The following is a 23,353-nucleotide window of genomic DNA, read 5'->3' as shown; positions in this document are numbered from 1 at the left end:
TATTTGTGATCGTACTGTAGTAGTTATTGTTGGAATATAATGCGTTCCCGTGCAACCGTTTTATCTCGTTCTCAATGGCATGTAACGTTGTGAAAGATCATGTGATGTATTTATATAATTCGGTCGGATAATCGATATTCTTCTCTAAAAATGACCTGAACGTTGTTTCCGTTTTATTTTTTATTTTTTATTAGTATTGTTCTTTTTCCTTATCAAAATGTAATAGATATACAATACATATTTTTCGTACACTTATTTTGTACAAAGTAGACCATTGATTGCCTGCTTAGACAATTGCACAAAGATAAAGAAACGTTTCGTAAGCATTAACGAACGATGTATTATATGTAAAGAAAAAAAAAAGAAAGAGAAAAAAAAGAAATTTGTCGATTACTCGATTATCTTAAATGTATGATATATACGTATATATAATGTTATCTATTTATAAAACCGTATGCGTGTGGAACGAAGAAATGATCTTTATAAAACAAATGTTTCATTTCCCTTTTTAGAGCATTACGGAGACTTTCTAACGTTCATTATCCCGTTTTTTACAGCTCGTCTCCATTAACGTTGTATGATTCTAGTCGAGCGTTGCCACCACCAGCTCATCACAGCTCGGCCAGACCGTTGCTGGCAAGTCATGCAGCGCATCCACTGCCTGCACATATGCAGCCAACAGCCGTTTATGGATTGGCCCCACTTTCACCGGCCAAACATCAATATCAACCTTCTGGTTTGTGGTTCACCGAGTAAATTATTCCTCTGTCTGGTTTCAGAAGAAAAAATCAAACGGCGTGCGAGTACTAGTTTTCGCCGCTTCTTTTTTTTTAACGAAATTTTACAAGGTCGAGAAATAACCGATCGCATCAAAGATAACCGTACGAAAGGAAAAAGAGAACCCATCATCTTTATCGAATTCATTCCTCGCGAAAGTGTTTTTTTTACTAGCGAACGAAGGGGTCTCTTCGCGATACTATTATCAGCTATTGAAAACACAGAGTAAAAAGCTAGGCTTGTATTGTTACGAAAGGAATAAAGAAATCACGACTGGAAAGAGTCGACGGAGTCTCAAGACAAGACCGAAGTCGTTCTTCAACTCAACTTTTTGACAATCCGTCCTTAAAAAGCGATCGCCCCCTTCGAACTGCCAGTCTGTGCTATTACGAAAAAGATTATCAAAGCTCTACGCATGATTTTGATTGACAAGGAAGTAAATAATATGGCTTCGAACGTCGATAGACTGATCGCGTTTGCGTCGTGTCCTAATGATTTCATTAGCGTATTTATCACATTCTCATCGTGAAACATGTTATCTTTTTCCTTTCGTTCGACGATATGAACATCGTATTCGAAACGAAAAAGCAAGTGAAAGTAACGAATGAAGAAGAAAAAAGAGCAGAACGATAGAGAAAAGAAGCTTTTTGATGCTTCTCGTTGCGCAATCGTTTCCTCAGTGAACCATTGCTTTGATGATTTGTATTTGTATTATTTTTCCAAATATTATTTGACGATCGATGTACAATTTTGTCCGACTTAGATGGCGCTTATGTTATATACGTGGTAGTATATAATATAATTGACATGTTTTGTATGATTCTGAAGAAATAGTGTTGGCGCGTCAAAAAGAATTTTTACGAGGTCATACGAACGAAAAAATTAGAGGAGACCAGACGATTTTATCGTAAAGTTTGAATCTGCATTATTTGAAATTAAGCGCAGTTTAAGCAGATAAAGAGAAACATGTTGGGTGTCGCTGATTTGTCAAAACTGTTCTACGGTGTAACAGTTCAGAAGTTATCTTTTATTGAAGTTCAACGTTAACGGGAATAAATTTGCATTTCCTTATGGTATGATATATATCATATACATTACGTTTTTAGTACTCGTTAACAAAGTTAATCTTAGCGCGGTATAACCCACGGTTATTAGCCGATGGAATTTTCGTCAGACTTGAGATTTTTGTTATCGAGCGTGACAACGCTTTAATGTATTCTAAGCGTTCTCTTTTAAACGGGTCATCGACGTTGATGAAGATTCCCGTTCTTGTATCTAATAATTGAAAGCGAGTTGATCAATTACACGCATACACACAATCATAACATGACACATTGATTTGTTGTAAAATGTGTTCCGGATTTTATCGCTAGATTTATTTCAAGCTGTCTCATAGGTATGCTGGTGTAATACCAAACACTTCTTTCCAATGACGTTACTATACGAGCATAAAGCGTGTCTGAGTTTAGAATGGAATTCTTCTGTTTTGATTCGAATACATTATGGGTATATTTGATTGCATGGTTAAATTTGTATTTGACAAAAGCTGTGTTTTCTCGCAGCAGCCTCATTATTTATTTTTACTACGTAATCAATCCTATTCTTCTCATCATAATTATTACTATTACTATTACCATTACTACTATTATTATTAATTGCAAATAGGCATCACCGACTTTAAGACAATTGCAGTAGCAGTTTGTAGTCATTTTTTTTTTTTTTGTAGATACCACGTTCGCGATAGATTTGCGTTAGATTCGTTTGAAATGAGATTTTTTCCCTCTGCAACATTTTTCAGCGTTGAACGATCGTCGTACAGCATATTAACATTAACTTTTTCATCCATCTGTTGCGTTTCAATGTTTTGCATTTCACTGAGGATTGTAGTTTTAAAATGTATGTATTGAGTATATATTGCACAAATCTGCGGTACACAACGATTAACATGAGCAACAACAAAAAGATCTGTGTACAGTAATGACGCAAATTCGCGTTTGAAGAAAAAGGAACAAAACGAAATATACATATATTCAATTTTCGCTAGATTCTTAGTTCAATCGCTTTTGTCGAAAAAGAAGCCTTCGTTGCAAATATCTGTTATAATGTCGGATTGCACACATGTTTTCTTCAACGTACATTTGATTCTTTCTATTCCGATGAGAGCGTCAATGGTGCAAGTTTTTAACAATCCCCATTCGTTTTTTCTCCCTCATCGAATCATGTTCTTCCTTCTCACATTTTTCCACGTCAGTATAAAGAAAGCAATTTCTAATATCTCACAAAATGAGAAAAACTATATATCATATATACATGTATAATGTATATTATTGCAATTCCTTGAGTAAACTGCATTCGATGTATATGTGCATGCCCATATGTCGATTTCTACGTATAATTATCATGAGTGGTTCTCCTCCTACATTTTAACGTTCGAACAGGTGTAAGAATGGATTTGCACACATTTTACGACTTGTGAAACAGTTTCAAAAACGTTTTTCTGCGTGCTGACGTGTATATCGTGGTTTTTAATGGAATGACGCTTAGGCATTGTTTTGCTAATTATTTTATATACATAGCTGTATGATAACGTACGGGATATTAGCTGTGGTATGTTGATTAGAGTGAAACCATGTCCAGAGTTTAATTAGAAGTATTTTACACTTAGAGCGAGAATGTGAGTGAGCAAGTCGAAATGAGTAAACGAATGTGATTAGCGTGATTAGTGTGATTGATAAGGAGAGGAAGAGAGCGATAGAACAGTGTTAGAGAGAATAATAAAATGACACTTTAAATATGTTACCGATATCCTAAAACAACATTTTTCAATGTCTTAAAAGATGAATATAACGTGAAGCTGCTAATCCATTAATTTCGATCGGATAAATAGTCGTAAAATTGTTAATATTTTTAGAAATTAATTAATACTATTTATATCAAAGGGCACCTATGATAAAAACCTGGCTAATTTCCTGTTTTATTCGCGAAATACTAAACAGTCTACTGAAACATTTGTTTGTCTTTTTTTTTTTTCTTTTTATTAATTTTCCAAATTTTCCAAGCATCACGTTTATCAATTGCGCGAATTGGCTTCGTCGATATATTTCTTTACGCGTATTATATGATGTAAAAATTAAAGAGAAAAAGAATTGTGTAACCAAGTCGATGTGCCTGTTTAACAATTAATCATATTTACATTTATATTTACTGCAAACGAGTAAACTCATAAAGAAAAACCGTGTATAGCGAAAGTTGCAGTAAAACAGAAAACAAAGAAAAGTTACAATCAGCTTGTAAGTGTTACGTATTTTATCGACCACACACGGTACGAATATACAATTATAATTATACAAACACGTTTGCGCGCCTACATGTATATATGTATGCTTCCATATAAACCGTAGAAATTATATCGCGTAGGAGAAAACATACCGTTTCTTCTCTTAAGTCGTGAAAAAACAAAAGTCATATCCTTAGATCTTTCGCATTTTACGTAGAAAAGAAAGATGGGAAAACTGTTGTTGCGCGTGTGTATGTATAGGAACATGCCTTTTTTTTTGTCGCAGGAATCGATACATGCACAAACACACACGTAGGAGATGTACATGCGACAGTTCTACGCATCATAGTCATACCATCATCATGCTTCATTTTTTAGCCTCTGTACATTCGAACGTATTTAGATACCTGTGTCACTAGATAAGCAAAGGGAACTTCAGTCAAGTTTCTGTTTCTTGTTTTTTCTTTTTTTTTTTTTGCATCCAAAGAGCAAGTTTTGACTGACGATGTAATATTTGTAATGTTTAGCATAAGACTGTAATTGTCGATCGTGGATTCGATCGTTCGAATTAATCACTGATAATATCCTACGTATAAGTATGTTATTTTATTATGTTCACGTTGTTATTAGCGTCGAATATGCAAAAGTATTTGGGTAGTAGATTTTAGGTGGTCAGCTTTGTGGAGTCGGATGTCGGTTATTGTCTAACAGATAGAATTATCGTTGTCGATGTTTATTACTAATTAACAGCTTTGGGTTTAGAACGTATACGCAAACTACACAATGGTCCTACGTTAGTTTCCCACTTTTTAGGTGTAGATCGTCAGTCAGTACGAGCTCAGAGTCACGTTAGCGCAGTCATTGTTACTTTAAGTAGCACGTTTTTAAGCAGTGTACGAGTAGATAAATAAGCACGTCATTGAACGAGTATCTAATTAATCTTAGGCTACCATGGAAACTGTACGAGAGGGCAAAAAGAAGAACGATTGTTTTCTTCTTTTGCGAACGTACCGTAACAGTGACGATGGTTCTAGTTGTGATATTTTATTAATATAGGGTTTGTGTACGCGATGTTATTTTGGTCAGGCTTTTCAGAAGGCCAACACGTGCATGACGCGATATATGTGTAACGCATAGAGAAGATACTATAGTGTTTTTTGTCGTTAACAATCCAGGAAGATTATTGTCATATGGTTGTTACTTCCGATAGGGTGATATGACACGTTACCTTAGCTGCTCATCGTCTAACTTGTTCCAATTCTTTCACGTCATTCTTCTTCATGGGCTTTCCTTGTTTTTCACGGATTTCGCTTCGAGTGATAACGACACATCAAATCATGTTTGTGATAGATTTTTACTTCCATACTTCTTTGCCATTTTAAAGGGGAGAATTGTGTTAATAGAACACGATCTTTTTAACGTCGATCGTGATGTTTCACAACATTGTTGAGCGCGAGCGTAACAGTTACCTCTTCCTTTCGGGTGACACGATGATACATAAACATAATAAAAAGAAAAAGGAACACATGTACAAAATACACCTACATAACACACGGATCATATATAACGTGCGCGTTCGAGCGCACACTTATACATATACACTCGAAGCTATAGAGATATAATTATTTTAATCATTTTTAAATTTGTACATACATTTCTTATCGCATCAGGGCAGAGGGGAGCGGAGAGATTTCTTAGTGTCTAGGTGTAGTGCCTAAAATGTTAATGAGATTGTGTCCAATAGAAAATTTATTTAGTGTGGAATTTCTAACGTTCGATTCCGAGTGCTTGTAAGTGGGATGCAAATTTCCTTCGAGCATGTTTGACCATAAAATTAGAAAATAGGATGATTTGACGAAAGCGAAAGCATTTTCCAAGGCTGATAGAATTTTCCCGTACAAGCGCCCGGAGTCGTGGAACGAATAACGTTCGACGAGCGAGTCTAGCACTGTTAATAAACAGATACTCGCGTTGAAATGGCCAGAAATGAATAAAAAAGGAGCGAAAGAATGAATGAAAGAGAAAAAATGGAATCAAAGGACATCCGCGGATAAAAATTACGTTTCTTTGTGGACTTAGAATTTAATGTTCATCGCGTTGTATGGATAGTTCGTATAAAATTATATATATATATATATTATATATATTATCATTATAAAACAAAGCAACTGACTTTTTGCGAGGAATAGATAGCGTAGCTACTATAAGTATAGGAGAGAATAACATATTTTTGGAGTTATACTACTAGAGGATTGATATTGTATTGTGCTCTGTGAGTTCTTAAACGTTTGTCTTCTTACGTTCTTGGTCTTTAATCGTCGAATTGCTCATCACGATCGGACCACATTTACATGTAGAAACGAGAATTATTAAAAGCAAACGAAAGAAAAAAATACAACTCAAGAGGCGTATGCCATCGACATGTATATCTTATGTATGTACGATACTTGTTCTAAATTTCGGTTCGTCGCGACATGTCACTAAAATTTTGCTCACGATCCATGTGTACGTACTCTTCGGTACGTGCGCGCGCGATCTCGTAGATTATATACGTGCAAGATAAATCACAATAGTCTGTAGTATTTAATTCGTACCTCGACTTCTCTGAACGATTCGATATTGAGAGACGAACCATCAAGACACACGTGATAAAGGTATTTCACCGTTTTTTTTTTTTTTTAAAGCCAAACTGTATATCGTAATAGCGAGTAAATGAAGTCCGATTAGGGAAGCAAGAAGTAAACGATAGATCATGCGGGTAAATTAGGCTAGAATCGATGATTCACATCTGACTGTTCTTCGATGTTCTTAATGTTCACTATTATACTATGGTAATATTGCAAATAATTATGAACGGTAGTACTTGTATTATACGTTTGTCAGACTTATGCATAATATTATACGAGTAAGGATTAATCATAGTTTTTAAAAGAAAAAAAAAATATGGGGGATAACACTCGTGTAAACACATCACTGCTGCTAAAACGTTGTTATCGTTAACGATTTTTCTCATCTTTAATAGGGTGATGGATTCAGATCGATAATTAGGGGCATACCGTGGCATAGCTGGATAGTCTTCGCTGTGGAAGAAAGTAGAAAATTTGGTGTTTCGATGTTCGTACGGTTTAGAATATTTTTCGTTTTCGTAGTTCTCTTCTACTACTTTTTGTCTTTTCTTGTTCGTATACAATGCGCAGCCGTTCTCGTCGTTTTCGTTCGTGCCACGGGACATTCTACTTTAGACCGGTTATTTACCAGATCGGTTTTTTGGTAATAAGATAGCTTTCGAACGAGCTTTCGAGTTTTTCTATGTATAGATAGTTTCAAAGATGCTGGTTGCTTATTATTCGTCGTTTTCCAAAGGTTCTCCTTTATTTTTCAAGGTTTGGGAATCTTTCCGAAGAGTTTGCAGTTGTACGGAAATGTAATTTTAATTAACTCTATATAACCTTTTTGTAACTCTGAAGTAGTTAAAATGGTATAAGTGCTTGATAAAAATAATTACGAATTGTAACGAAGCTAAAACAGGTCTATGTAAACTCCTTATAATTTAGAAACTTTATACAATCGTACGAATAAGCCGAATTCGGAATGTTACGAATAATCCTATTCGCTATATGGCTATACTATATATTTGTACCGCCTATAAATGTGCGCCTTTTGTGTATTTTAACTGTACTATGATAGTAGTAGCACTATTTGTACTATTATTATTGATAGGCAGATTTAATATCGTTATGATTATAAATAATTGTGTTATCTGATTCACGTCGCACGGGCTGATACACACCTGTTCTATTTTCTAATATTAATGGTTTTCGATCTAAATTGATAGTAAGCTTTGGATCTAAATATCTCGATGAAAAATAGATAGAGCGTAAATTTCTTCATCTTCCACGACGATAGCGATTTAGTGTCTTTTCGTTCTGTGGTCGTAATTTTCTCTTCTACCATAAAAAATACCTTCAGAATTCTCGAGGCTAAGTCGATTTCAGCTGTTCTTTTCCTTTCTTCTTGATGCCTTGCCTTATCGCGGTACCATTACCATCGATATGTATAATAATTACACTGACATCAGAGCATATACACACGTACAGGTACATACGTACATACATATACACATACACCACAGTAAAGTAGATACAAACGTAACACACGTTAAGAGGATAAGTCCTTCGTGCCGTCGATTAACATTACTGTTTGCCAAACTTCTTTATCCTATACGTAACGGATACAGCTGTATAAATGTATAAATTATCGTTACCAGGTGTGCTCGAATTTATCGACGTTTAACGTGATCGTTTCTAACAATCTTCTCGAATCGAATATCAATTAGATCCGATACGCGGTATTACATAAAATTTTGAACAAACACAGGGAGAAAGATAAACGTTAAAGTTTGTGAATTCGAGTACGCGTGGATCCTTCATACGACCATGCATCCAGCAACATAGTAACCCCAATCGATCGCCTTCGTGGCGTAATGTAAAGTGAAGTTTCTAAATGGCGGTATTTAGCGTAGGTGAATATAAACGAACAAAAAGTAAAAAAAGAAAAGGAACACACACATACACACAAAGAAAGAAAAGGAAAACAAAAGTTTTTTTAAGCTTTCGCAGGAAGTCTGTCTTAAAGTATTAAAACTCTCAGGCTGCGCCGATTGTCTTTGCCGCGTGCGTATGGAATAGCGGCCGCACGGTCGCGGAGTCGTCGAACGAGAATGGTGTTCAACCGATATACCAGAGCATAGGAACCTCGAGACAATTCGAGTCTAACAGTTCTCGCTGTGCGCGACCCGTAGAGTTTGTAAAACAGATGAACATACGATATATTCGCCATTTGGCATTACAAAGGACACGTAGAAATCGGTGGTTCTGCACACCGTAATATAAATAATGATAATAATTTCGAACGATCGTAGCTCAACGCGTGGCCTGTAAAACGACGAAAAGTAACCAAGATGTGTCGAAACTCGAGTGGAAGCATTCGTCGACGGTGAAATTTATTTACTAGTAGAGCGTGCCTTATATATCGACGATCCATGCAGGATCTTTTCTAGATTTCGTTTTTCGACCGGACTAATTGTTTTTCGTAGCTAGATTCGATCGTCTCGCGTCTTATACTCCAGTATCACGCTGAACACCATTTCACTCTTATATATATGGATGGATGAATATACATTTATCTATTAGATATATACATATGTGCATATGCATATTATATATATACATGTACGTATATATTACGTATAAATTGTATAATAGAAAGCAGAGAAAAAAATTGGGATATCCATTGCTTGCGCGTGTGATGAATTATTTCAGAGGTCGACCAGAGTACAAAGCGTAGGTTTAGTTTGGTCTCGGAAATAGTTTGTGCACGAATACGGACTATAGGAGTCGAGTCGAACGTCGTCGCCGAATGTTAGAAAATTGGTTGATGAATAATAAGATGAAACGAGAAATGTTTTGTACGCACTGGCGAACGAACAAAAGAAAGAAAAATCCTAGAGACGAAAAGGCAAGATAAATATGAAAGAAAAAAAAAAAGCGGAAGAGTAAAACAGAGTTTAGCATAGAGCGAAAGAACCGCTGCGTTACGGTTTTACAGCGTTGCGTCGACCGACCGCGACGAGTCCCGTTCTTTGGCTTCTCTTTCGTATGTCCGACAATAAACGCTTCATTGGAGAGGGCGACGGAAACGAACGACAACCATGAATCAATCAGCAGACAAATCAAAAGTACTTAGGCTTTAAATTGCACCGTGTCAAACGATTCTCGAAACCTTCTTCGTCACTGTCGACCGACACGACGTTTCGATATTGTAATGGAGCGCATGGAACATTATATCATCTAGGTAACCAAAAAAAAAAAAAAAAAAAAAAAAAAATTCTAATCTCATCGCGTCGTAGCTCGCGACTACTAACTGTTATACACACATCGTCGTGAACATTTTGCTTACGATCGAGAAAGAAAAGAAAAAAAGAGGAAAAAAATGAATCGACTGATATTTTTTTGTTTATTTGGATTTTTATCGAGGTTTTGGTAGTGGCGAGCTCCACGTTCTTCCGTCAACAGGGGTCTTAACTAATCGGTGACGACTTACTTAACGAATGTTTCTCAATTTTTTAAGTCGCGCATCGGCATTTAGGTGCATACATCCTGGGGGCAAGAAGTCTATTTGATATTTATATTTTAATATACACGGGCCGATTATATTTAGTGTATTGTAATTATTGAATATTAATTGAAAGCCCCGGGGGCTGCTCGTCCAGCGGTACGATAGAGTCATTAATTTACTTTTGGAGCAGCAGTATAACATTAAAAGAAGGAACGAACATGGAAAAACGAAATACATAATTCGACGGACGAGCAGGCCGCCGGGGCAAGAACCACGATTTTCTGTATATTACTGTAGTATAATAATCAAACACTAAAGACTAATGCTTAAGGTGATCGATAAGAGCCTCGACGCTCTTCGAAGCCGCGTAAGTGTAATCGAGAAATTATGCAAACTAAGCGATTAGAAAAGCAAACAAAAAAGAAAAGAGTGCAAGAGAAATAAAAAGAAAGAAACGAATAAACGAAAAGAAACACACATATACATAAAAAAAAAGATAATAATAAAACGTTTCAATTAAACGGCAGAGAAAGAAAGAGAAAAATACACACATCGGTACCAGGCATCACTATGTTTTAAATGGTTAATAAATGCAGATGTCCGTGTATTCGCTCGGACACTTTTTCAACTGAATTTTCGCTATCCTTTTACGGCTGTATTATTTTATCAAACGCTCTTTGTCTCAAACCCTTGTTTCTTCGTTTTACTTTGCTTTTCGCGCGCTACGGCCGCGACTCAAACCTGATTCCATTGCAACGTCGACGTTCTATCGACGATCAATGGACCATCACTATGATATTCCTTCGTATCTGTTCTACCCTTTCGTCGGCGAACGGTATACGAAAATAGAAACAACATCGTGTCCTGTGTTCTTGCCGTACGCGTAAGAGCGAGCACGTCGCAGAGTCGGTCTGTACGCCGTACGCGGACATCGGAGTTACCGGTTCTCAACTTCCTGCATTCTTTAGTTTCTGACGCAACCTACGCGTGTCTGGCGTTACAGCAGGAAGAAACTGCGATTCCGTCGTGTCGATTTTACAAAAGAAATTTAACCAGGAGATCGTTAAGGTATAATAACAGCATAACAAGATCGATCAATGAGCTCGTGAACGAAAGAATCGAGGAAGAGAAAGAGAATGGACGATATACAGTGGCTCTCGGAAGTATTTGAACACTTCTAAAAACCTTTTACAAATATATTAAGCATGTTATAGGAAACATTTTGAAATGTCATTAACACCGTGGCAGAACACGATTTTCACGATTATATTGATTCGAGTTGGGACGAATCTGTGAATGTATATAGCGTTAATCAAACAGTTTCGTACAACACGATATATATTCAGAAAAATTGTGGTTGGCGTTCAAATTGGTAAAGTACTGTACTCTACCGCTCAAAAGTATTCAGATACTTGATTATTTTTAATATACAGTATCTATATGCTTTAATTATAAATTTATAGAATCGAGCTACGATGATTTTATTTGTTATAATTACCACGGCTAACGTGCAATAGCGTATCATAAACCGACCAAATTGATTTCTGCAAGTGAATACGCAGTAATATGATTGACGCTTGTGATCGTCGAATCTTTCTATTACGATATTGAATGTATGAGTTCCTAGAATTCATGTTTCCAGCGAAATCTATAATAATTTACCGCCCGGTGACTCCATAAGCGAGCAATGAGTGTTGCTTCTAATTACTCTAATTCAGTATTAACCGGTTGTATTCAGCATATTTTTCATTTCCTTATTTCTTTTTTCGTACAACGCGAAGACGAAACTTCAAGGAGATGATCTTTGAAAACTTCAAGGAAATGATCGTATTTTTAAAAAGCTCGGACCTGGTGTAATTTTCTGCTATATAACCATCGGTAATGTCTTTTTGTCCCCCTAGAGGAAACATGCGAGTTGTTCGCTAGATTTACGATGTCCGCTCAGATGTCCGGACAGCAGAGTGTAAAGGGTTAATTTGTATACTTCAATAAAATTAGTAAGTAGATAGAGTAAAAAGTGTCCTGATACTTATGAGCGATATTGTGTACGCACCGACTCATTTGTAATATCGCGCAGCTTCGAAGAAAAGCTTTTGAAAAGAGAAAAATAGAGTCCATTACATGTGTAATTACACTTGGTGGGAGAGATACAACGAGGTTGTAAATTAAAATAACAATTAGCGACATAGATTGATGTATCTAGTATCTATGTTCAATGTCAATATGCACCTCGTAGATGGATTTTGAATCTCAAACCGTGGAAGTTTTTGGCGAATCGATTCGTATTCAATTTTTCTATAATATCCGGATCGCGTGAAAAATAGCGAACTGTGCGTGTCTAGAAATTGCTTCTCAGATTACACTACGCATTATTTGTTACTTTCATCGCAATCTTCCCGATATTCTTGACCAAATTATACCCTTCTAACGTTAAAAATATCTCAAGTTTGAACAATGATACGCGCGATGTCTTCTGTAATGTTATGTCAAATATGCTTTTTATCATCTTGCTGTATCTCTTTCATCAACAATACGTACCTGTTATCACTTAAGCACGCAATCAAAGCAACCGTTCGATCGAACCACAAATAAAATATGAAAAGAATGAAGAAAAAAGAAAAAGAAAAAAATAAAGACCGCAACGGTCAACGGGAAACATTTGATCAAAAGAGCCTCGCGTTCGTGTAAGCCAAGCCATAGATGAAAACTCGTTAGGGGAAGTAGAGGAATAGCAAACTGAACGTCTCTTTTTATATCTTTGCATCAAATTCAGCGAACCACGAATTCTTTCTGGGGACTCGGAATAAGCAACTTAGCGCGTGTCTTATTCGCGACGTGTTTCTTCTCTGCTCTATATCTAACTGTGCTTTTAGCATAATACATTTGTACATGGTCTACGTGGTATAAACAGATACACACAGCATACACACACGATGAAAATATGTAGCGTCGATTTTTACTCGGAGCACGTAGAAACGCGTGCTATAAAGCGTCTAATTGTAATATATACGATAAAATATAGAACGCAAAATGAATTCTGTAGAGCAAAAATACTGATACACGTCTATACACGTACATACACTCGATACGATAACTGCGTATTGTTCGACGTAAGTTTTTCTCGTAGTTTCTCGATCGTGTTAGTCACTAAAGTTAATTATCTGCCCTAAGTAACCGACCAAAACGGACTAACGTTATCTTCCGGAAAGCTATGGTAAGGCGATTGCGCGGTTCAACTATATTTCGTTGAAAATATATTCGAAACGAGACGAGAAAATGGTTCAAATATCTGTAGCTCCTCTAAAGTCAGACTAAATTCTTTACACTTTAACAATGGTAAAAAGATTTGCCACTCCCAAAAAGAAAAAAGAGTAAGGATCAAACTTTGCGTTAGCAGTTCTTAAAACGGGAACGTAGGGTTAGTTGCTTATCGGGTTGAACTACGTAGCTTCTTCCTTAAAAAAAAAGGAAATAAGGGAAAGAACATATCAGTATCACGGTCGTCGATACGAAAAATCTGATATTCTCTTTTTAAAAGTTTCTAAAAATAGACGGTTGAACAGAACATATTTTTCTCCTGTTTTCTATCTGTTCTTAGTTTTTCGGAAAAACGTACCATTCACCTAGATAGTACAATAAAAAGTAGAAGTTCCTTGCAAACGTGCTGAGAGGCGGGACTGTTTTTAATTAGAAAGCGCGCATTCTAATTAACCGAAGTAGCCAGGTTACGAATCTAACAGTAGGTGTTAGTTAAACGAATCGAGTAAATTGAATTGATTGGACCGACAGGCGGTATTTATCAGATTTTTCAAATACGCGTTTCTGTCACGATAAATAGTGGTAATTGTTCGATCGACGATAAGATTGGTTCGACACGAAAATGATATCTTAGACACGAAAAGAACGTACGCAGAAATGTAAGAAGTGCAGGAAGCTTTAAAAATACAGTAACTACGGGATAAAGAATGAAAGAAAAAAGTAAAGAAAGAGGAAGAATGTATATGCGAATACTAACGTGTTTTCCCGTGTCGTAAAAAAGATCGTTCGTTTTCAGCCTGATATAATATCTCTCGTCGAAGTAGACTATATGCAGTTTTTCTTTTTTTTTTTTTCTTTTTTAAGAAGAATAAAAATAAGCTTTCGAAGATACGTAGCCATGATCTCGAATTAAACTCAATCGACGTACAGTATCGTGTAATATTCGTTTATCGCGAGCAAAAGTTTCGAAGATGCCGATGAGTTCAATATAAAGGAAGAACGAAGGAAAAGAAATGGATTACGTACTATCTAAGCATGCGACTGAATAATCAACCTGAAATTATTGCAATATTGCGTAACATTGTAGAAGATAATAGTCAACGATTGTATAAAGAGTACGACATTTATGAGCAATGTTATATGAGTATGTGTATATATATACATATATATATATATATATATATATATATATATATATATAAAAGTACCTACTACATATATATGCGTATACTTGTAATAATTGATAAAACCAGGGTAAACATTAACTATTATCTATGTGTAATATTTAAAGAGCGCCTGGTGCGCAATCCGCGCACAGCTGCTCCGTATGTCTCTGTAATAATTATGCGTGTTTGCATTTATGAAATAGAAGAGGAAAAGAAAATGTATATTATATGATACTAATATTAATATTAATATTAATGACGATAGATATGCCCGACGACACATCTTATTGTAAATAACGGTAATAAGAACTAATCGCACGGTTCTCAATTCGTTTAACACGTTGCCCCTGTTCGTGTAAATGCGTTGAGAATCCGCGGTACTTTAAATTTTGAGAGAACGACGAACAAAATAAATGAGACGAAGCAGCGCTGCGTGTAAACGTGGAAGGAAAAGTCAAGAGAAGAAAAGAAAAAAACAAGTAACTAAGTAGACTGTCGTAGGTTTATTACTCGTTATTATTGCTCCTGCCTATTCGCAAACTTTGACTGTAATTATCTCGTAAACACGTTGGACCAAGTCGTTGTGAGCACTAGCTGTAAATTGTAGAACGTCGTTCCGACGGTTTTGTGATCGTCGAAAGGCTTTGAGTTTAAACGCTCGAACAGAAATTCTAGTAGCTTGTATCGCGTATACCAGTTGTCCAAGCGAAGAAAACCGATTTGATAAAAAGTGTCTATCGTTTTACAGTATTAAAACAAGTCATTAAGTGCACGGCATATATCGTAATTATTGCGCCTATATCACCGTAATCCAATAAACGTTCCTTGCACACATTTTCTATACAAAAGTATGCTGAGATTTGGATCTCCTTTAAAAAATCTACATGTTACATAAGTCAACTCGTACGACGATATTTGCGTTTAGATATTGAATTAATTTATACCAAACAGTTAGCGATCGCGTCAACAGCCATCGAGTATCGTATATCGATTTTATTTTTTAATAATTGAACAGATCCAAAGAAAATTGGACGAGAGTAGACGAGAGTACAAGCTACGAGAGATGCTTCACTTCTGTCTAAAGAGGAGTCAAGCTCTGTTCGAACTTTTTTGTATTTTGTACACGCGACGCTCACATCGACAAGGCTTGCAAAACGGAAGACTTCGTAGACCTCGAAATATTTGCTAAATTTTACTATCGTGTTATCTCTTGCGAATCGCTTGATGGACTTTTACAAGATTATCGTGTTGGTATCTTTCGAAAAAGTTGAGGAAAAGATAAAGAGGAACACTTTTAACTTGCAATTAGATTGAAACGCGAAATTACGACCTATTGTTCGTAGAAAGAATGAACATTCTTAGCGAAAGTAGCTTTTCAACACACTCTTCGTTTCTTTTCGATAATGGCACCAGCGAAGATCACGTAAACCGTCTTCGTGTGGTGAAGAAAAAAGGTCGAAATCTATCAAAGTCCCGATAAACAATTGGAAAGTTATTCGTCAATACATCAATGTTGCATTATTTGTGTAATAACGTTAAACGGCAAGCAAATTACTACTATCACGAAATATATTGATAGACCGATGATAATAATGTAACGATACTACTACAAAGTGAATGTTGCCTTTTATCACATTGGTTAATCGTAAACAAAGGAGAAAAAACTTAATTAATTACATACAATTATATTAACGACGACTAATAACTATAAATACTATCTATTGTATTACGAGTACTAATAACAATTGCTATGTACACATGGAGGTTCGTATGATTGTAAATGATATGTGTTGCGTTGATATGTAACGCGTCCCTATGTTAAAATGGGGACTGTGAAAATAAATCAACCAGACACTTTGTTGGCCTTCTATATTGCCCTGACACACAGGAATATTATATATACTTGATATGAGTCGACTGAAATGTTTTTTAATAAACACTAGTGCCTCAAATGTGACAAATTTTAGTTATTTTCATTTATTTTTCGTTCATAGGTATAGTATAAATACTACATCTACTTGCACGAAGACGGAATTAACGTCCAACAAACATATACGAACTGTACCGCTCCATTTTATCAGTCAGTATTTACCGGAACAAATAAGTATACCGACAACGTCGACAGTTCATTTTAAAATATAGATGCGTCCAAATCCATTATAATCGAATAAATGGCAACATTATTAGCCAGAATTATTACGCGAATCATTCCCGGTTGCTATCGTGTGTATGGTCGCTTCCATGTGTTCTATGGGAAATGGCTTTGATGGTGCATGAAAAAAATATCGCATAAATCCTGTTGCCAGTAGAAGGTGCATTCCAAGAATTATCACAATATACATTATCCTATATCTTCCTAAAAGTTAATTTACTTTATCTACGTATTCTTATGGTTTTAAAAATGTGTATGTTTTTATATGTAATACCTGATATTAGGGGGAGTAAAGATCTCAATAATACTCCTCCAGATAAAAAGGTCGCTAGTGCAACTAAACTCCATTGTAACCATTCAAATTGAATTGTCCATAGAAAAGCTACTGGAATATAAATGGCTAAAGAGTACCCATAAAGACATAAAAGTTCCAAAAGGCCAGGTGTTGCGTAAGACTAAAACAAAGATGTCCCTTGAATGTTATTATTATGTAGTGTCTCTTAGGAAAGATAAATGGGCAAAGTCAAACCTCGATTAATTCCTCCTCTGTATTTCTTGAACTGGTGGTCCACTTCATTGCACCCCATAACGTAAGTGGTAATAGCCATGCGTACAAAAATATACAAGTGGCAGCATAAGACACAATATGAAATTCATACCTCCAGTGATATTTGCCTGAATTAGCTGTATGTAAATAATCAGCAAGATTACCACTAATGGCTATAGAAAATATTAGTGTAACGCATATCCAAAATGGACCATAAAGATCTGGATTTGGTCTAATATGAGATATCAAATAATTATCACTGCCATGTGGAAACATAGACCTTTTGATTCTTTCTACCACGTCATCTGTCTTTACGTTGAAGAATTTCTGGTAATATTCTATTGTCCAAAAGCTATGCGATGCTGCTAAAATGGAAGCGATACAGTGTTCTAAAGAAGTGCATAGACTGAAATTGATGTAACAGATGTAACATAATATCTTAAATTATAATATTCGCGTTTACCACAGGAATAACAACAATCGTTATAAAGTTATTTGAAACTAAATAAAAGATCGCATAAATATAAACCTTCACTTTTATCGGGCATTCCTTGAAGATCTTCGATAATACCAATTCCCGTAGGATCGTTTGAGAGGTTATTAAAACCTTGATGACTGGAAGTATTGACATCCAGTTGTGCTTGACCAATATTTCCTTCATGATTTATTGAAGGAAAATCTTGAAACGAAATGAACTGTGAATCGCTTGTTTTAGATTGACTTCCATCCATAGCTGTTTATTTTGTAATTTTGTCCATCCGTTTGACAGAAGTGACGCATAGACATTGCCAGAGATGAGTACGTGGGAAGATCGCCGATGCAATGTTAAATAAATCAACCAAAAAATGCGCACAAAGAATAACGGTCTTTAACGGCTAACAGACGAACTACACGCACATTTCTTCTCCAGTACTCTTGGTGGGAGAAGAGAGGGGAAATGTGTATTTGTATCGGCGCGATAACAGCGTGTTTTCTATAACGGTAGACAAAATCATTTTCTATCGAGACTCTACCTCTTTAATTATACATTCTCGAAAATATAAATTAGCATCAAAATCCGCAGTCTAATCGTGATTATTTATCTCTACATTTAATAATTTACACTGTAATGAAATTCATATTGTAATATTTTAATAAAAAAATAATATTATTTCTCTAATAATATTAAATGAATATAATAAATTAAAGAGATATTTCAACACATACATATAGCTACTTTTACAGAAATGCTTTTGTAGTATTATATTATCCGGTTAATATACCTTTAACAAATGAATCAGATAAAGACAATGTCAATCTATTTCAACTATTAATGAAGGTTTTCCTAAATATAGTATTTTACTCACTATATTTTTTTGTTTTTATTATTTCAATATTGTTTCAAAGTTTAGTTAAATATTAGAAATAATTTGTTTTTTTTTATTGATTACAGTAAACCACTCTGACGGGAGAAACAACAAACATGACGCTACAAGCAACTAGCAGCAACAATCTTCTTGGAAATGATTATATCATATAATAAAAAATAAAGTCATTTATTGCAATTTGTCTCTTGTGCTATTTTATGTTCCTAATAAACTTAATCCAATACCAATACTTACCTATACTTACCAGTTTTGTCGGAGTCTCTCGTCATTTTTTATAACTTAACCGTATGGGAACTGTAAAGGATTTGGGGATTGTGGATGTTGGAAGGATTTTAAATGACTAAACGTTTTGTTGATTTACAAAATAAAATTGTTTTTTTCAATTCAATTTGCCATTTTACAATAATTGTACAATTGTACGAGTTCATCAATCTCTGTATAACTATTCGTGTAATTGTGTAATTTTATAATAATTTGACTTCGTGGCTCGACCAATGAAAGTACGACAAATCTTCTGATGCAAAAATAAGGGTTAAAATCTTATAAGTGCTTGCGGTACGGAGTTTTGTCGGAGTTTTCAAAGTGCCACTAATTGTGAAGGGCTGCTTTCGGCTAACTGAGTACTGTCCGGTCTGAAGATGCCTTTCCCCTCTTTTCATGCATATTCGTTCGTTTTTCCCACCAAAAGCATCTGAGGAAGAAATGTGTGGATAGTTCAGCTGTTTGATCACTAGAGGCGGTAATTCGTGGAGCGAACTTTTTCCTGAATTTTTCTTATGCTCATTGGCGATCTCTCAACACATCTCTGATATTGTAAAGAGGAATATGTATGCACATACATATATGTATACATCTCTTTATTTGATTCTTCTCGTCATTTGACGTTATCAATGATTATTTATTAGTATATTTTTGAATAGTTTCATTTTACATGATACACGTCATTAGATAAAAAATAGTTAGATAGATGTGCAGGTATTAATAAAAACGCATATAAGTTATATGTATGAATTTATATAATTGTAAATCCCATACAATTTTTATTAATATAACATATATAAGATAACATCTATACAGAATCGTATAAAAATCATACTTTTTATAATTAAACAAAATAACAAAAATTTAATTTTGTAGTTAAAGCAATGGTGAATGAATTAATAAAATGATTAATACTCTCGTGATGTATTAGCCTTAAAATAGTTACATATAGGGATATATTTGCACTAGATCCAATTTTTAATTTTAATGTAATTAATGTTATTATTATGCAAGAGTTTATATATTGAAATAGATTTAAAAAGTTTGTCATCTATAAACATGTATTACTACATAAAAATACGATCTTTCTTGTAATCATCATCGGTTATATAGGTATTATATTATCCTTGCCGAATTAGACAATAACTGATTATCGTTTTGACAGTTTGAAGAGAACTTACTATAACGTTCTGCTAAGGTCAATTTGGTACCGAACAATATCTTTTCGTATAATATTACTAACAATGTATTCCATTGTATAAAATAAGTGAATGTGAAAGAAGGTAAAGAAAAATATACTGAAATATGTTTTGTTTTTTAAGCGCGTATAACTTTTTAAAATGTATTCAAATTGTAATATTTCTATTTCTACGTTTTATAAAAGAAAATCATTTTTCAAAATAGAATGTTTACGAAAAGAATTGCTATTCATCAAAATACTTAAGTGTTATTTATTTTTGTACAGGTTAGACGGCTCAGCTTGTTTTACGATACTTATTACCGGTCCAATATTAAAAACATGTTACAACGTGTGCCTAATCTTTTGAAAGTTCTTCATAATATTAGCCATTACAATAAAGAATGTTTATACATGTTTCAAATAGGATATGCAAGGAGACATATTAATACTTTGATAACATATAATTACAATACCAGATACAAGGTGCAAGTTGTTGCGAATCCTCAAAAGATTTTTACTGCAAATAATGTAAAACATCTGCAAGAATGGAGATGGATTCTTATTACAATTTCCAAGCCAATATCTGTTATAGCAAAAGTACAAAAAGAAGAAACAGTAGACTCCAGTAAAAGTACACAAAACAATGTACAAAGAATCATAGAATTAAAACAAGAAAATTTAGGGCAATTAAAAGAAAGGAACTTAGATGTTAAACCTGATGATAACCAAACTAAAGAAGAGCAACAAAATTTGAAGACAGAAGGTACAAAAGGAAACATAGTCAGAAAAGTATAGTAAAAAGCTTTCTTATTGATTTTTAATTATATTTTTTATTTTCATTAATTTTCATCATTGTTATTATTTCTTATATTCACATGTTTTTTATTTACAGTTAAAAAGAAGAAAACGGATAAAAGAGTATCATCATTAGAACGTAATTTTATTACACCAGTTAGAGCTATGTCAGATTTTTTATTGAAACCGTCCGATCTTGAAAACTTACCAAAGACAAAAAGAAGATCACCTTATGAGTTTGAACCTCCAATTACTGTTTTTTGGAGAAAAGATGTAGAAGCAAAGTAATACTACACATTTTAACAATGAAATCTGATGAGATGATTATTGTAATAAAAAATAGATGATTATGTTTAACATACTGTGTTTATTTGTAGAGCGATAGAAGTCTGGGGATCACGGGAAATCTTAGCAAAAGAACTTCTTAAGAAGGAACTTCAACAGAAAGCGTATCAGCAAAGTAAGTCTCCGCTTTATCTACACATAATTTAAAATGAATTTCCCTAAATGTATTTAGAATAGAGTTAGAAAATATTTTATTTGATAAGTTGATTAGTTTCATTTTCTTCCGGACATTTTTCCATTTTACAGGATCATTGTCACTACTTTTATTAACATATTCTTTTTGGAGGACTGATATAAATCTTTTAATTTAAATGTTTTATGATTTCATAGATATATTTACTGTTAAACGAAGATTAAGAGATTATAGACGAGAAATTGGTAGTAAAACGCAAACAATAGATCAAGAAGGTCTTTTTGGAAGATCTGGCAAAGTAGTTTTAACTGCCATTGTAATGTAAGTCCTATCTTTTTATTTTTATTTAAAAATACTTCATTATTAGTATACTACATTTATCTTTCTTTCTTTTAGCAATGGTTGCAATTTTTTATGTAAGCTGTGTGCGTGGTTGTATACTGGTTCGCATAGTATGTTTTCAGAATGTATTCACTCTGCTGCAGATACTTTTAATCAATTGATATTAGCATATGGTATACATAAATCAGTACAAGTATGCATAAAATTATGTCATGTGAAATTAAGATAAATCTTGTTTTATATCTCTATATACATTTTTAATATTTTAGACTCCTAATCCTGATCATCCATATGGCTATACAAATATGAGATATGTATCTTCTTTAATATCTGGAGTTGGTATCTTTTGTGTTGGAACTGGTCTATCTATATATCACGGAATCCACGGCCTTCTGAATCCTTCGACAATAGAATCGTTTTATTGGGCATATTTTATCCTGGTTGGCTCTATGGTATCCGAAGGAGCAACTTTGTTAGTAGCAATACAATCAATAAAAAAAGGTGCAGCAGAAAAACGACAAACATTTAAGGACTATGTATTAGGAGGACAAGATCCTTCCGTAAACGTCGTACTTATGGAAGATTGTGCAGCTGTAAGTATTTATTAGACAAAAAAAAAAAAAGGATAGGAACAATCGCAGTTATTAAACATGAGATGTTCTTTTGAATATGATAGGTGCTTGGTCTTGTATGTGCAGCTACATGTATGGGTTTAACATCCTATTTGGGAAACCCCATGTTTGATGCCATTGGATCTCTTTTAGTTGGCGGTCTACTTGGCAGTATAGCTGGGTTTATAATACATACAAATGCCACTGCTTTAATTGGAAGAAGTATATCTCAAGAAGATCTAGATAAAATCAATGCGGAATTAGAAGCAGATATAATGGTAATATTTTTATGATTGTATCGTTATAAATAAATAAATAAATAAATAATATATATATATATATATATATATATATATATATACACATACATTTATTTAAGTTAATTGAATTCGAAATAATCAGGTTCGAGCAATCTATGATGTCAAAGGTATCGATATGGGTAACGACTTAGTTCGGTACAAGGCTGAATTAGACTTTGACGGCAGGGAATTAACAAGGTCTTATTTGGAGAAGCACGATCTTGTTCAAATGCTAAAGGTACTAGCTTAATGTCCACAAAGTATTACATTAATTTTCAAATTATTCTATTCCTTAGGAAGTAACAGGAATGACAGACATAAAAGAATTGGAAGCATTTATGCTAAAGCATGGCGAAGCTATTGTTGATACGCTTGGTGGAGAGATAGACAGAATGGAACTAAATCTAAAGGTATACCAAGAACATTTTACATATGAATTTCTAACTATTTGACACTATGATTTAACTTTTTTCTTTAATACTTGTAGAAAAAGCATCCCGAGATTCGACATTGTGACCTGGAGATCTTATAAGTATTTGTGTACAATACGGCTACTAATAAGCGATATACATTGTGATGTAAATAATGTTTCATAGCAATGCTTGCGCTATCCTATTTGCTGTATTCTATTTACATACTATTTATATACATATAGTGCTCATGTTATTCTTTATATTAGAAGAGAAATAAGCTAAATAAATTTGAATTTCTTATTTATAATTGTGC

General features: G+C 34.3%; 3 protein-coding genes across 21 annotated transcripts in view; 2 read left to right on the top strand and 1 right to left on the bottom strand.

Moving 5' to 3' along the window:
• Positions 1-18,838, top strand: part of Hipk (Homeodomain interacting protein kinase) — a 39,525-nt gene extending 20,687 nt beyond the window's left edge. For 10 of the 17 annotated variants that reach the window (XM_076619476.1, XM_033332065.2, XM_033332058.2 and 7 more), the window contains 2 exons: positions 558-736; positions 18,727-18,838. In XM_076619476.1, the coding sequence (XP_076475591.1) occupies positions 558-736; positions 18,727-18,776 (229 nt within the window). In that variant the 3' untranslated portion in view covers positions 18,777-18,838. Of the gene's footprint in view, positions 1-557; positions 10,805-18,726 lie in introns of those variants that run through there. The other 7 variants (XM_076619478.1, XM_076619479.1, XM_033332075.2 and 4 more) reach the window with 2 other exon arrangements.
• Positions 15,080-18,120, bottom strand: LOC117155757 (protein YIPF1). 2 transcript variants are annotated; one of them, XM_033332076.2, is made up of 4 exons: positions 17,824-18,120; positions 17,277-17,659; positions 17,022-17,202; positions 15,080-16,951 (listed from the first exon to the last, which is right to left on the bottom strand). In XM_033332076.2, the coding sequence occupies exons 1-4, from the start codon at positions 18,023-18,025 to the stop codon at positions 16,779-16,781; spliced, it is 939 nt and encodes a 312-aa protein (XP_033187967.1). In that variant the 5' UTR covers positions 18,026-18,120; the 3' UTR covers positions 15,080-16,778. The 2 variants fall into 2 exon arrangements, with proteins under 2 accessions (XP_033187967.1, XP_033187968.1); XM_033332077.2 differs by having other exon boundaries at positions 17,277-17,656.
• A 1,053-nt stretch (positions 18,839-19,891) lies between the features above and the next one.
• On the top strand, positions 19,892-23,347 carry ZnT49B (solute carrier family 30 member 9). Of its 2 annotated transcripts, none has more exons than XM_076619387.1 (11): positions 19,892-20,035; positions 20,388-20,865; positions 20,995-21,181; positions 21,275-21,357; positions 21,573-21,696; positions 21,772-21,910; positions 21,987-22,310; positions 22,394-22,606; positions 22,731-22,865; positions 22,924-23,037; positions 23,115-23,347. In XM_076619387.1, exons 2-11 carry the CDS (start codon positions 20,442-20,444, stop codon positions 23,157-23,159), a joined length of 1,788 nt encoding a protein of 595 aa, XP_076475502.1. In that variant the 5' UTR covers positions 19,892-20,035; positions 20,388-20,441; the 3' UTR covers positions 23,160-23,347. The 2 variants fall into 2 exon arrangements, with proteins under 2 accessions (XP_076475502.1, XP_033187725.1); XM_033331834.2 differs by lacking the exon at positions 19,892-20,035 and adding an exon at positions 20,042-20,205.
• The last annotated feature ends 6 nt before the right edge of the window (positions 23,348-23,353 follow it).

The sequence above is a fragment of the Bombus vancouverensis genome, chromosome 6 (genome assembly GCF_051014615.1).
Source record: "Bombus vancouverensis nearcticus chromosome 6, iyBomVanc1_principal, whole genome shotgun sequence".
Classification (NCBI taxonomy): Eukaryota; Metazoa; Arthropoda; class Insecta; order Hymenoptera; family Apidae; genus Bombus; species Bombus vancouverensis.
Note: the sequence above shows the minus strand (reverse complement) of the source record. Positions and strands in the feature narration are given on the sequence as shown.

Bases quoted from the DNA above. Each gene is read 5' to 3' on its own strand.
- ZnT49B (XM_076619387.1), top strand. From the start codon at position 20,442: ATGTTACAACGTGTGCCTAATCTTTTGAAAGTTCTTCATAATATTAGC. The intron at 21,182-21,274 runs GTAATACTACAC...GTTTATTTGTAG, and splicing joins AGAAAAGATGTAGAAGCAAA to AGCGATAGAAGTCTGGGGAT. The intron at 22,866-22,923 runs GTACTAGCTTAA...TCTATTCCTTAG, and splicing joins ATCTTGTTCAAATGCTAAAG to GAAGTAACAGGAATGACAGA.
- LOC117155757 (XM_033332076.2), bottom strand. From the start codon at position 18,025: ATGGATGGAAGTCAATCTAAAACAAGCGATTCACAGTTCATTTCGTTT. The intron at 17,660-17,823 runs GTTTATATTTAT...CTTCCATTTTAG, and splicing joins AATGCCCGATAAAAGTGAAG to CAGCATCGCATAGCTTTTGG. The intron at 16,952-17,021 runs GTATTACATATA...ATTAACTTTTAG, and splicing joins TTTACTCCCCCTAATATCAG to GAAGATATAGGATAATGTAT.